Below are 15,703 nucleotides of genomic sequence, written 5' to 3'. Positions count from 1 at the left end.
ACTTGCTTAATTCCTACCAACTTTGACATGCCTCTAACTTAATAGCTTCCTCTTCCCCTTCCTGTCCCAATCCAGGTGATTATCTACCAGGGCGGCCAGGTGTTCAGCCTCGCCAACCACCTCAACGGTCGTGTGGGGTTTGTGTCCACCATGCCAAGTACAAGTGCCTCCATCTTCATCAACAACACCCAGCTGTCAGACACGGGGACCTATCAGTGTCTGGTCAACAACCTCCCGGACAGAGGGGGGCGCAATATTGGTGTCATCGGGTTGACTGTGCTAGGTAGCTAAGCTGTGTCATATTTTTTGTCTTACATTTCCTTTAAAGGGACCTCCCCTTTTTTGGGAATTTTAACTATCGTTCACAATCATTATGAAAGACATGACGACGGATGTTGTTTTTTTTCCATTCTAACTCGTAAATAAACGTAATGAAAAGTCCGCTTACAGCGGAGCCAATGGGTCCTCTATTTTGCCCAAAAAAACCTAATAAATAACCATCCAAAAATATTTTGTATTAGTGATATTGTTATTATAAGCGCTAACGCAGACAAACTATTTATAGCGCCGCCATGATCACGATTTTGTGTGCCAATATTGCCACGATCGACTGATCAGCTGCAAACTTTATTGTAGATCATAAATAAATGATAAAATAAATAAATAAATGGGTTATACTTGTATAGCGCTTTTCTACCTTCAAGGTACTCAAAGCGCTTTGACAGTATTTCCACATTCACCCATTCACACACACATGGCACTCAGCATCAAGGGTTGGAATTGGGGGGTTAAATCACCAAAAAATTATTCCCGGGCGCGGTTACGCTGCTGCCCACTGCTCCCCTCACCTCCCAGGGGGTGATCAAGGGGATGGGTCAAAAGCAGAGGACACATTTCACCACACCTAGTGTGTGTGTGACAATCATTGGTACTTTAACTTAACTTCACACACTGATGGCGGGAGCTGCCATGCAAGGCGCTAACCAGCAGCCATCAGGAGCAAGGGTGAAGCCCAAGGACACAACGGACGTGACTAGGATGGTAGAAGGTGGGGATTGAACCCCAGTAACCAGCAACCTTCCGATTGCTGGCATAGCCACTCTAACAACTTCGCCACGCCGTCCCCTACAAAATCATGCCTCTCACCTGGATAGTAGAAGGACGAGGATGTATTCCGACAAATTGGTACACTTTGACAGTCAATTTAGACCCGTAAATCGCGAGAACGACACTAAAAGACGCTTGACTCCACCTCCCTTTTCTTCGCGAGGATTATGAGTCATTCTTCATCTAAATGGGATTATACGAACATCCTAGAAGTCTGCATCCTAATGACAGCAGACATTGTACAGGAAGTGATGTTTATTATGTTTGTTGGCTCTCATAAAGTCTTCAGTGAGCAGTACTCAGTGATGCATTTTTGAAATTACATTACATATATACTTACATCATGTACCCTATTTTCCGGGTCATAGGGCGCACCGGATTATAAGGCGCACTGCCGATGAATGGTCTATTTTCTATCTTTTTTTATATATAAAGCGCACCGGATTATAGGGCGCATTAAAGGAGTCTTTTTTTTTTTTTTTCTAAATGTAAAACACTTCCTTGTGGTCTACATAACATGTAATGGTGGGTCTTTGGTCAAAATGTTGCATAGATTAGGTTTTACAGATCATCTTCAAGTTGCTTTCTGACAGTCGCTTCCGGATGCGCCGTTTTGTGCGCGGTCTTATTTACGTGGCTCACCTTCGGCAGCGTCTTCTCCCCCCCGCCATCTTTGTTGTAGTGGTGTAGCGTGCAAGGACGGGAGTGGAAGAAGTGTCAAAAGATGGAGCTAACTGTTTTAATGACATTCAGACTTTACTTAAATCAATAACGGAGCAGCATCTCCTCATCCATGGCTTACTAGTGCCACAAAATGTGTCCCGTGAAAAAACGTTCGACCAGAACTCTCTAATAACTAAAGTTATTTGGGTGAATAATTTAACTCACTACACCGGTATGTTTTAGCGCTTTCATGGCGAGTTTACTGACAGATATAAGTAAGAACTTTACACTACTTTATATTAGAAATGGCAACAGCAGAGTATGAATGTCCCATAACAAGAAGATAGAGAAAAAGAAGAAGCTTATCGACTATGTCATCGACACGGGCAACAAAGGCGGACGTGCGCAATTTTTTGGGATTTATGCGAATCCTAAATACAGATCAGCAGGTACGAAAGGTAAGAAAAGTTGCTTTTCTATAATATTGCGAAACAAAACGCCAGATAATATGTCTTACCTTATACACACACCATAATAATACTCGTATGTTTAATGCGCCAACATTCCATCAAGTGGTGCTTACCAAAGTCGTACTAAAACATTTTGATAGATTTTTGAGCGCCGTGTGTAATGTTCTATATTTTCAATGGAACATATAAAATGTCGGTGTTGTTTACTTGAGTCATATTGCCATCATATTGCAGGCTGCATGTATCTCTTATGTTTGACTGCCATCTACTGGTCACACTTATCATTACACCATGTACCAATTAAAGTTGCTTCGAGGTCGGCAAGCAAAACCAGAATTATTCCGTACATTAGGCGCACCGGGTTACAAGGCGCACTGTCGAGTTTTGAGAAAAAAAATGGATTTTAAGTGCGCTTTATAGTCCGGAAAATACGGTATATAAAACCTTAATGGAGGTGTTTGGATGTTTTTTTTAGGGGCTTTTAAAGGCAGATTTAATCGGCTGCTATAGGCTTCATTGTAAGCTGACTTTTGATTGCATTTATTTACTATTAGGAATGCATAAAAAAAAAAAAAAAAGCGTCGTCATGTCTTTCATAATAATGATTGTGAACAAGAGGCAAAAAAAAAAAAAAAAAAGTGCAGTTCCCCTTTAAGATGATCATATTTTGTTTGACCCTATATCCTTCCATGGCTCTTTGTAGTCAGTCGATTTACTTTATTTTGGGCCAAATTACAGCAAAGAGAGTGCACTCTGTGTACATTATAAAAGCCCGGTGCACCCAGAAAGCCTCACAATCACAAGTCTCAAAGTGAGGCATATGAATCCTTTTAAAGCATGTAATTTACAGTCTAATCAAGCGAAAAATTGGATGTGATTCCTTTTGTAAAGCGATTAACCTGTCACCACCCACTCCTTTGTTCCGCCAGTGCCCCCTTCGGTGCCGGCCTGCCGGATTCAGGGAACGCTTGATGTGGGCAGCGACATCATGTTGTTTTGCAACTCGGACGAAGGTATTCCCACACCGTCCTACTCGTGGGAGAAGCTGGACGCGCTGCCCAAGCTGCCGCACAACGCCATGCAAGGTATTAGAAACAAGCTGGCCATCGGGGTTCCCTTTTGCCCCACCTTTGCTGGTAAATGTAACACACACCTAGAATAAGGCCCCCTCCCTCCCATCATCACCACCGTCACCGTGTGTGAGGCCTGCGCCACCTGCAGTTCCCCCTCCTGTGATACTGCTGAGGATCAAAGACTAATGGAGTCGTGCGAAAAGCGTGTGTTTTGTGACGTTCCCGCATACCCCCCGTCTCTCTCATGCTGACGGCCATTTCAAACGCTTCGTCCAAGAAGCCCGTGTTGAACTGGATGTTGGTTTTCAGCAACAGAGAGCACCGGTTTAGTGGCCTCTCCTTTCTTTTCCGGCTGTGCCCTTCGCACTGTACATTCTCCATCACCTGCTTCATTGTGTGTACGCCATTGGTCAATCAAGGCAGTGTTTTTCAACCAGTGTGCCGCAGCATATATGGTCTGGTGTGCCGTGGGAGATTATCTAATTTCACCTATTTGGTTTAAAAATATTTTTTGCAAACCAGTAATTATAATCTGCAAATTATGTGTTGTTGTTGAGTGTCGGTGCTGTCTAGAGCTAGGCCGTGTAATACTCTTCCATATCAGTAGGTGGCAGCCGGTAGCTAATTGCTTTGTAGATGTCGGAAACAGCGGGAGGCAGGGTACAGGTAAAAAGGTATCTAATGCTTAAACCAAAAATAAACAAAAGGTGAGTGCCCCTAGGAAAAGGCATTGAAGTTTAGGGAGGGCTATGCAGAACGAAACTAAAACTGAACTGGCTACAAAGTAAACAAAAACAGAATGCTGGACGACAGCAAAGACTTACTGTGGAGCAAAGACGGCGTCCACAATGTACATCCGAACATGACATGACAATCAACAATGTCCCCACAAAGAAGGATAAAAACAACTGAAATATTCTTGATTGCTAAAACAAAGTAGATGCGGGAAATATCGCTCAAAGGAAGACATGAAACTGCTACAGGAAAATACCAAAAAAAGAGAAAAAGCCACCAAAATAGGAGCGCAAGACAAGAACTAAAACACTACACACAGGAAAACAGCAAAAAAGTCCAAATAAGTCACGGCGTGATGTGACAGGTCGTGACAGTACACTTACTTTGAGACAAGAGCTATATTGATGCATGGTTGGTTATGGTTTAAAGGCCTACTGAAATGATTTTTTTTTATTTAAACGGGAATAGCAGATCCATTCTATGTGTCATACTTGATCATTTCGCGATATTGCCATGTTTTTGCTGAAAGGATTTAGTAGAGAACATCGACGATAAAGTTCGCAACTTTTGCTCGCTGATAAAAGAAGCCTTGCCTGTACCGGAAGTAGCGTGACGTCACAGGAGCTAGTATTCCTCACAATTCCCCATTGTTTACAATGGAGCGAGAGAGATTCGGACCGAGAAAGTGAGGATTACCCCATTAATTTGAGCGAGGATGAAAGATTCGTAGATGAGGAACGTTACAGTGAAGGACTTGAGAGGCAGTGATGGACGTATCTTTTTTCGCTCTGACCGTAACTTAGGTACAAGCTGGCTCATTGGATTCCACACTCTCCTTTTTCTATTGTGGATCACGGATTTGTATTTTAAACCACCTCGGATACTATATCCTCTTGAAAATGAGAGTCGAGCACGCGAAATGGACATTCAAAGTGACTTTTATCTCCTAGACAATACATCGGTGACACACTTAGCTACTGAGCTAACGTGATAGCATCGTTCTCAAATGAAGATAGAAACAAAATAAATAAACCCCTGACTGGAAGGATAGACAGAAGACCAACAATACTATTAAACCATGTACATGTAACTACACGGTTAAAAATTCTCAGCCTGGTAAGGCTTAAAAATGCCGTTGCTAACGACGCTAAGGCTAATTTAGCAACTTAGCAACCGGACCTCACAGAACTATGATAAAACATTAGCGCTCCACCTACGTCAGCCAGCCCTCATCTTCCCATCAACAGCCGTGCTCACCTGCATTCCAGCGATCAACGGCGCGACGAAGGACTTCATCCGTGGGTTTGGTAAGTAGTCCTTGTTGTGTTGCTGTAAGTATTGTACTTAGCCGCTAAGACACCGATCGATCCCACCTACAACGTTCTTCTTTGCAGCCTCCATTGTTCATTAAACAAATTGCAAAAGATTCACCAACACAGATGTCCAGAATACTGTGGAATTTTGTCGAAGAAAACAAGAGGCTTTTCTATCGGGTCCGATGGGGTCCAACCACTTCCGTTGCTTTTGTGACGTCACGCGCATAAATCATATCCAAAGGAGTTTTTCAACCGGAAGTGTGGCGGGAATTTTAAAATTGCACTTTATAAGTTAACCCGGCCGTATTGGCATGTGTTGCAATGTTAAGATTTCATCATTGATATATAAACTATCAAACTGCGTGGTCGGTAGTAGTGGGTTTCAGTAGGCCTTTAAAGTCATATCCAACAATTGCGACAACGACTTTTTACTGTCAACTGAGTTTAGTTTTTTACGGATTTCTGCTGGTGGTGTGCCTGCGGATTTTTTCAACGCAAAAAATGGGCCTTGGCTCAAAAAAGGTTGAAAAACACTGAATTGAGGGATGCTATACTTAGAAGCGAAGTATGTGTAAAAAAATAACTAACTTTGTTTTAATTTGAGTAAAGAAAAATGGCATCAAAGTGCAACTGCACTTTATTTCATTGTAATTTGCCCATCCTTCGAAATCCTTATGTGGTACAAGAACACATATGTTTTTCTCTTTTTTCGGAGCATTCGAAATAGTGAAGAACTGCTATTAAGAAGGCGGCTGACAATGCAAAACCATCCAAAAACATTTTATATACACACTAGTGTCGTCCCGATTCCAATATTTTGGTACCGCTACCTAAATTATTTCAATACTTTTCGGTACTTTTCTAAATAAAGGGGACCACAAAAAATTGCATTATTGACTTTATTTTAACAAAAAATATTAGGGTACATTACACATATGTTTCTTATTGCAGTTAAGTCCTTCAATAAAATAGTGAACATACTAGACAACTTGTCTTTTAGTAGTAAGTAAACAAAGAAAGGCTCCTAATTTAGTCTGCTGACATATGCAGTAACATATTGTGTCATTTTCCATTCTATTATTTTGTCAAAATTATTAAAGACAAGTGGTAGAAAATAAATTATTAATCTACTTGTTCATTTACTGTTAATATCTGCTTACTTTCTCTTTTAACATGTTCTATCGGCACTTCTGTTAAAATGTAATACTCACTTTTTCTTCTGTTGTTTGATACTTTACATTAGTTTTGGATGATACCACAAATTTGGGTATCAATCCGATACCAAGTAGTTACAGGATCATACATTGGTCATATTCAAAGTCCTCATGTGTCCAGGGACATATTTCCTGAGTTTATAAACATAATACAGTATACATTTAAAAAAACGAAAGAAGATGTTGTGATGCCAAAAAAATATCCACATAATCATAGTAGTATCGACTAGATACGCTACTGTACTTGGTATCAAGCGGACCGGTACTTTTCAGAGGCTGTATAGTGCTAATATGATTCATTAGTATTGCGGTACTATACTAATACCACTATACCGTACAACCCTAATACACACTATAAGTATGTAAAAAATATAGTAACAGGCACATTCATGATAACATGTAATAGTTACAGTATTTTGGTCTTTATAAGCATAACCACAACTTATTTCCTGGGTGTATTGCTTTCCCCAAGTGCATAGCAACGAACACTACTTTCATCAACAACAACAACATAGACATACTTTTCTGTGTTTGCTATCAATAAAGGCAGTCTTTGTGGGAGACTTGGAGTGTTATCATGTCGCAATATTCATAAATGTCTCAGATAAGAACATGAAACAGGGATTTACTACAATGTCTCACTGGGATGGTTGTATCTTTCAGCACTGTTGCTCTCCTGGAGCTGCTAAATTCAGAATATAGTATATAGCCATTTAGTATCAAGATAGTAGTTTGTGCATTTTTAAAGTTGACCAATTTCTCATCTTAGTGCCAGAACCTCCTACTGTACAGGTGAGATGTATGATTTATAAACAAGCATTAACTTTTACTAACTCAAAGGCAATACAGCAGAAGCAGCTCAAGCTCTGCCTTCTTAATTTAATGGCAGGGCGCAGCCGATGGTGCAGTTTTTTACTTTTTAGAACTGACAGAAAAGTGAAAGACATACTTTGTGTTCTTGTCACACATACGGGTTGCGAATAATGGGAAGAATTCCCAAAAATTGCAGTTCTCATTTAAGTTATTTTTCTTCACGTGAATCAAACAACCACACCACACAGAAGGCTTTCAGAAAACAAGGAGTGTACCCAGCATTTGCAATATAATTCTTATTTTTTGTTAAATCTGCTTGTAAATAATGCATTTTAAACTCGATGGCCAAAACATATGCACATTCTACTAATAAAACAATCAAGACAATAACGCTCAGTTTTGACTGAGACAACAATATGATTAGTATTGTAAGTCAACATATTACAAAACCACCACATAAATAACCATGTTGTTTAATTACCACTATATATATATATATATATATATATATATATATATATATATATATATATATATATATATATATATATATACATATATATATGTGTATATATATATATATATATATATATATATATATATATATATATATATATATATATATATATATATATATATATATATATATATATATATATACACATATATATATGTATATATATACAGTACATATATAGATATATATATATATATATATATGTATATATATGTATATGTATATATATATATATATATATATATATATATATATATATATATATATATATATATATATATATATATATATATATATATATATATACAGACACATACATACACATATATATATATATATATATATATATATATATATATATATATATATATATATATATATATATATATATATATATATATATATATATATATATATATATATATATATATATATATATATATATATATACAGACACATACATACATACATATCTATATATGTACTGTATATACAGACATCAATTTACAGGTGAAAGATTAGAATATTGTGCAAAGGTTTGTTTATACCAGCAATTTAATTTACAAGGTGAAACCAATATATGGCATAGGCTCAAGATATTGCAAGACTTCTTTTGATAAAGTTTTGATGATTCTGGCTTACAGCATATGAAAACATTAAAATTTAAAATTTTATACATTTTTTAAAAACTTTTAAAACTATTGTGTATAGATTAATCGTCAAAATTGTAACAAATAAAAGCTTGACATATTTCACTTTGTAATGAGTTTATATCACATTTAAGAATTTGATAGAAATGAAGGAATTGTGGAAATTAAGTTTTATATATTATAATAATTTATTTTACTTTGTATATGTATATAATATTGTCATTAAATATATTATTGTATTTTATATATTAAAAACATAAATTATCACATGTTTTACACCGGTATTCAGTCTCAATCTCATAGCTTGTATTGCTTTTATTTAATGTCCCCATTTCTCCAGCTTATTATTTTCTATTTATAATCAACAATAAATTCTTTTTTTTAAAGTAATTAATGTGTTCTTTTTTTCCTTTACCCTGTACATGCTATATAGTATTTCATGGCCTTTTTTTTTTGCAACCCCATCTTTTGAGAATAATGTACATTTAAATGGCCATATGTAAGAACTATTGTAAACGTCCACTGGTAAATGTTATAGTCTGAATGAATTGTCATAATTTAAAAAAAACACAGAAAAACAATTGTAATAAAATTAAAATAATAATACAAAAATAAAATCAGATAATTAGAAAAACACCTTGCATCCATCCAGTGGCTCGTGAAACACATTTTCTATCACAGCTAACTAGCACCCTCTGCTGGTTATTGTTGGCAGTAGTTCAAATGATAATAAAATTGGGACTAAAATACAATTGAACTCATTGTAATGTAACATATACTGTATCTCTCTGTGTGTACAACCATGTCTCTCTAGGCTATTTAGTTGAGAGTATCCATGCTTTAATTACAATGCAGCCTGTTTGTGTGTGTGTGTGTGTGTGTGTGTGTGTGTGTGTGTGTGTGTGTGTGTGTGTGTGTGTGTGCGTGTGTGTGTGTGTGTGTGTGTGTGTGTGTTCCACAGACCAGATGCAGGGCACTGTAACGCTGAGAAACATCAGCACCAGCACCTCAGGACTCTACCAGTGCACCTCCAGCAATGTTATAGGCAAGAGCACATGCTTGATCAATCTGCAGGTTGTCGCGCGTAAGTACATCACATGCGTGACATTTTTGGATTTATTTATAGACATTTCACTCAAGCTCGACGACTATGCAAAGCCATGAAAAAAATCAAACAGGGATGGTTTAACTCTGCATATTTGACAGACCAAAGTGAGGACTGATGTGTGTCAGATAGGCTTGACAGTAAATAATGTTACACCTTTTTTTTTATCCTGTTCTGAAAACGCAAGATACACTATATTGCCGAAAGTATTTGGCCACCCATCCAAATGATCAGAGTCAGGTGTCCTAATCACTTGGCAGGTGTATAAAATCAAGCACTTAGGCATGGAGACTGTTTCTACAAACATTTGTGAAAGAATGGGCCGCACTCATTGATTTCCAGCTTGGAACTGTCATAGGATGCCACCTGTGCAACAAATTCAGTCGTGAAATTTCCTCACTCCTAAATATTCCAAAGTCAACTTATTATAAGAAAATGGAAGAGTTTGGGAACAACAGCAACTCAGCCACAAAGTGGTAGGCCACGTAAACTGACAGAGAGGGTTCGGTGGATGCTGAAGCGCGTAGTGCAAAGACTTTCTGCACAGTCAGTTGCTACAGAGCTCAACACTTCATGTGACCTTCCAATTAGCCCATGTACAGTACGCAGAGAGCTTCATGGAATGGGTTTCCATGGCCGAGCAGCTGCATCTAAGCCATACATCACCAAGTCCAACGCAAAGTGTCGGATGCAGTGGTGTAACGCACGTCGCCACTGGACTCTAGAGCAGTGGAGAGGCGTTCTCTTGAGTGATGAATCACGCTTTTCCATCTGGCAATCTGATGGACGAGTCTGGGATTGGAGGTTGCCAGGAGAACGGTACATTTCGGACTGCATTGTGCCGAGTGTGAAATTCGGTGGAGGAGGAATTATGGTGTGGGGTTGTTTTTCAGGAGTTGGGCTTGGCCACTTAGTTCAAGTGAAAGGAACTTTGAATGCTCCAGGATACCAAAACATGTTGGACAATTCCATGCTCCCAACCTTGTGGGAACAGTTTGGACATGACTGTGCACCAGTGCACAAAGCAAGGTCCATAAAGACATGGATGACAGAGTCTGGTGTGGATGAACTTGACTGGCCTGCATAGAGTCCTGACCTGAACCAGATAGAACACCTTTGGGATGAATTAGAACGGAGACTGAGAGCCAGGCCTTCTCGACCAACATCAGTGTGTGACCTCACCAATGCGCTTTTGGAAGAATGGTAAAAAATTCTTATAAACACACTCCGCAACCTTGTGGACAGCCTTCCCAGGAGAGTTGAAGCTGTAATATTGAACCCTATGGGTTAGGAATGGGATGGCACTTCAAGTTCATATGTGTGGCAAGGCAGGTGGCCAAATACTTATGGCAATATAGTGTATGTTGAAGCTCTGTGACAGACTAATTTTTTTGATTTTTTTTCAATTGTTGCTGTTTTTGTGTGTTTTCCAGCCCAGCCTCAGAGTGTTGGTCTGATAGCAGGAACAATTGCTACCGGAGTGCTGGCCATCATCATCTGCTCCATGTTAATTGTGGTCACCCTTTACTACTGGAAGAATAAGAACAAGTATGACGAGGAGGAGATCCCCAATGAAATCAGGTAGCTCATTCATTTGTCAGAATCTACAGCAGGGAAGGGATTCATACGGCCCCCAATCCTGGGTGGATCTCCAGTGAGAGGGAGGGTGGGGGGGGGGGGGGGGGGGGGTCAATCATTTTGCAAAGCAGTCTGCTGAAAATGATGGAAAACGCTACTCTACGTTGCAACTAACGCTGAGGTCAAAGTTGGAACTATCACAAATCATATTTTCAAATATTCAACACTCTCTCTTGTCACGTTTCATGTGTTAGGTAAACCGTGACGAATAGGGCCATATGAATACCCTTCCTACTGCAGTTAAACATGTCAGATAACAACGGTAGGTATACAAACACTAGCCTATTGATTATTAACCATCAGGAATGGACTTATGCTGTATTGAATTAGGTAAAAATGTAAGTGGTATTTGTTTATTTTGCGACATCTAGTTGCCACATTAATTCATTAAGATAAGCTCAAGACACAGTAAATTGAATGATGCGGACACACTTGTTACTGGATACTTTCTAATATACCTCTACCTTGGAGACTTTGTATGTGTAAGTGATATCCGTCCATCCATTTTCTACCGCTTGTCCCTTTTGGGGTCACGAGACTATCTCAGCTGCATTCAGGCGGAAGGCGAGGTACACCCTGGACAAGTTGCCACCTCATCGCAAGGCCAACACGGACAACATTCACACTCACATTCACACACTAGGGCCAGTTTAGTGTTGCCAATCAACCTATCCCCAGGTGCATGTAATCCATTATTATTAGAATTATTTTACATATCTATATATATATATATATATATATATATATATATATATATATATATATATATATATATATATATATATATATATATATATATATATATATATATAGATATATATATACATACATACAGTATATATATATATATATATATATATATATATATATATATATATATATATATATATATACATACATACAGTATATATATATACATACATACAGTATATATATATATATATATATATATATATATATATATATATATATATATATATATATATATATATATGTATATACATACATACAGTATGTATATATATACATACATATATATGTATATACATACATACAGTATATATATATATATATATATATATATATATATATATATATATATATATATATATATATATATATATATACATATATATATATATATATATACATATATATGTATATATATACATACAGTATATATATATATATATATATATATATATATATACATATACATACATATATATGTATATACATACATATAGTATATATATATATATATATATATATATATATATATATATATATATATATATATATATATATATATATATATATACATACATACAGTATATATATATATATATATATATATATATATATATATATATATATATATATATATATATATATATATATATATATATATATATATATATATATATATATATATATATATATATATATATATATATATACATACATACAGTATATATATATACATACATACAGTATATATATATATATATATATATATATATATATATATATATATATATATATATATATATATATATATATATATATATATATATATATATATATATATATATATATATATATATATATATATATATACATGCATACAGTATATATATATATATATATATATATATATATATATATATATATATATATATATATATATATATATATATATATATATATATATATATATATATATATATATATATATATACACTACCGTTCAAAAGTTTGGGGTCACCCAAACAATTTTGTGGACTAGCCTTCATTTCTAAGAACAAGAATAGACTGTCGAGTTTCAGATGAAAGTTCTCTTTTTCTGGCCATTTTGAGCGTTTAATTGACCCCACAAATGTGATGCTTCAGAAACTAAATCTGCTCAAAGGAAGGTCAGTTTTGTAGCTTCTGTAACGAGCTAAACTGTTTTCAGATGTGTGAACATGATTGCACAAGGGTTTTCTAATCATCAATTAGCCTTCTGAGCCAATGAGCAAACACATTGTACCATTAGAACACTGGAGTGATAGTTTCTGGAAATGGGCCTCTATACACCTATGTAGATATTGCACCAAAAACCAGACATTTGCAGCTAGAATAGTCATTTACCACATTAGCAATGTATAGAGTGTATTTCTTTAAAGTTAAGACTAGTTTAAAGTTATCTTCATTGAAAAGTACAGTGCTTTTCCTTCAAAAATAAGGACATTTCAATGTGACCCCAAACTTTTGAACTGTAGTGTATATATATATATGTACAGTATATTTTAAAAGTGGACATGCCCGGTCACTGACCTCTCCGTGTCCACAGGGAAGACGACCTCCCACCGAAGAGGTCGTCGTCAGTGAAGGCTTTCCACGCCGACGCCTCGTCTTCAGAGAACGACACCCTGACGTCCACCAACACCTACAACAGTCGCTACTGGCACAACCCCAAACCCAACTACGACACCAACTCGTACACGCGCTACAACGGGGACACGCGGCAGACCTTCTCCAACGCGGTCCACGGCGTACACGGACACAGACAGTCCCAGAACCCGGGGCACGGCCACGGCTCGGCGGTGCCGCCGGCGCCGGGCTCGGCCCCACTGTCTCGCCACGCCCAGCCCGCGACGACCACTTCCTCCTTTGCCAACGGCAGCCACACGCTCCCGCCGCCCAAGACCCTGGTGGTCACCACGAACTCCGCCCCCTCCCCGTCCACCATGGTGCGCAGCAACGGCTCCGTGAGCCTCAAGCCCGTGGTGACGCCCACGCACGGGCAACATACGCACTCCTACGCCGTGAGTCAGGCCACGCTGGAGCGGATGGGGGCGGTGCCCGTCATGGTGCCCGCCCAGAGCAGAGCAGGCTCGCTGGTCTGAGGTCCGCCTGGAAAACAGGACTTAATGAGTTTTTGTTGAAATCCAGTGAAGAAAAACAAATTGAGTATGGGCTGAACCAGCCTGCTGCCCTTTATTTTACCACGACAACTGTGTCTTTCTCTACTCCTCCTTTTCTATCTCACAACAAACTACAGTGCAGAGTTCATAAAATGCCAATTTCTTGATGGAAATCATCATCCGGGTTTATTTTGAAGGTTGACGATTTAAATCATGCTTTTATTGGATTTGACTTTCTTTTTGGATGATTTCATAATTTTTTTTTAGAAGATGGAACGATTCACTACCGCAGTGAGCTGGAAATCCTTCATAAATGCATGTGTCCTGTGTTATGCGATAAGAAATTCATTATTTCCGTCACAGGTGTTATGTCTAATGTAACAAATGTCACAAATAATCGTGATCCCGATGATGATGCATCGATAAAAGTGAATGTCTGATACGAGGGTTGAAATGGCCTTAGAAGAGAAGAGAATGATGCAATATAATATACCTAATTATAAACAAAGATTTTATTGTGTCTATGCACTTTTTAGAGCAACTTAGACAGCCTGCCATCTTGTAGGAATCTTATTATTCTTGTCATGTTTCTTCATTTTTTTGGGGTAAAAAAAAAAAAAAAAAAAAAAATGGAGTTAGAGTGGTACCTCGTCTTTTGTTCGTCATCCGTTACAAAAGGTGTGACCAAAAAATATGATTTATTGTTGAGCATAGACAATTTGATTTATTGCAGCGCAGACAGAAAACAAACACAGCAAAGCTTTCTTTTTTTGTGTAACAATGACCCCCCCCCCCCCCCCAGTCCCATCTGCCCACATACTATTAAAATATAAATAGTATGATGATAATAATAACATTAATAACTAATAATGGTAGTAATATGTATAAACTGAGAAGGAAATATACATAATAATAATAATAGACAAAAAATTAACACTACCTTTTAGACATCCAACACATTTTCGAGAGAATAATTCTAGTTTTACCTGCAGAAAACAATTAAAAACACAGATAAATGATGAATAAAATGGCTAAATCTTTTCCTTTCATTTAAAGGCCTACTGAAATGAATTTTTTTAATTTAAACGGGGATAGCAGATCTATTCTATGTGTCATACTTGATCATTTCGCGATATTGCCATATTTTTGCTGAAAGGATTTAGTATAGAACAACGACGATAAAGATTGCAACTTTTGGTATCTGATAAAAAAAAGGCTTGCCCCTACCGGAAGTAGCGTGATGTAGTCAGTTGAACATATACGCAAAGTTCCCTATTGTTTACAATGATGGCCGCATGAAGTGAGAGAGATTCGGACCGAGAAAGCGACAATTTCCCCATTAATTTGAGCGAGGATGAAAGATTTGTGGATGAGTAAAGTGCAAGTGAAGGACTAGTGGGGAGTTGAAGCTATTCAGATAGGGAAGATGCTGTGAGAGCCGGGGGTGACCTGATATTCAGCTGGGAATGACTACAACAGTAAATAAACACAAG

At 37.2% G+C, this 15,703-nt stretch overlaps 1 protein-coding gene across 2 annotated transcripts in view; it reads left to right on the top strand.

The window, feature by feature from the left end:
• The window catches only part of LOC133663526 (immunoglobulin superfamily member 11-like), a 321,885-nt gene extending 306,627 nt beyond the window's left edge, over window positions 1–15,258 (top strand). For both annotated transcript variants that reach the window (XM_062068057.1, XM_062068056.1), the window contains 5 exons: window positions 76–283; window positions 3,170–3,325; window positions 9,520–9,642; window positions 11,097–11,244; window positions 13,637–15,258. In XM_062068057.1, the coding sequence (XP_061924041.1) occupies window positions 76–283; window positions 3,170–3,325; window positions 9,520–9,642; window positions 11,097–11,244; window positions 13,637–14,192 (1,191 nt within the window). In that variant the 3' untranslated portion in view covers window positions 14,193–15,258. The remainder of the gene's footprint in view (window positions 1–75; window positions 284–3,169; window positions 3,326–9,519; window positions 9,643–11,096; window positions 11,245–13,636) is intronic.
• Window positions 15,259–15,703: the final 445 nt, after the last annotated feature.

The sequence above is a fragment of the Entelurus aequoreus genome, linkage group LG13 (genome assembly GCF_033978785.1).
Source record: "Entelurus aequoreus isolate RoL-2023_Sb linkage group LG13, RoL_Eaeq_v1.1, whole genome shotgun sequence".
Classification (NCBI taxonomy): Eukaryota; Metazoa; Chordata; class Actinopteri; order Syngnathiformes; family Syngnathidae; genus Entelurus; species Entelurus aequoreus.
This window is presented reverse-complemented; position numbering and strand designations above follow the sequence as displayed.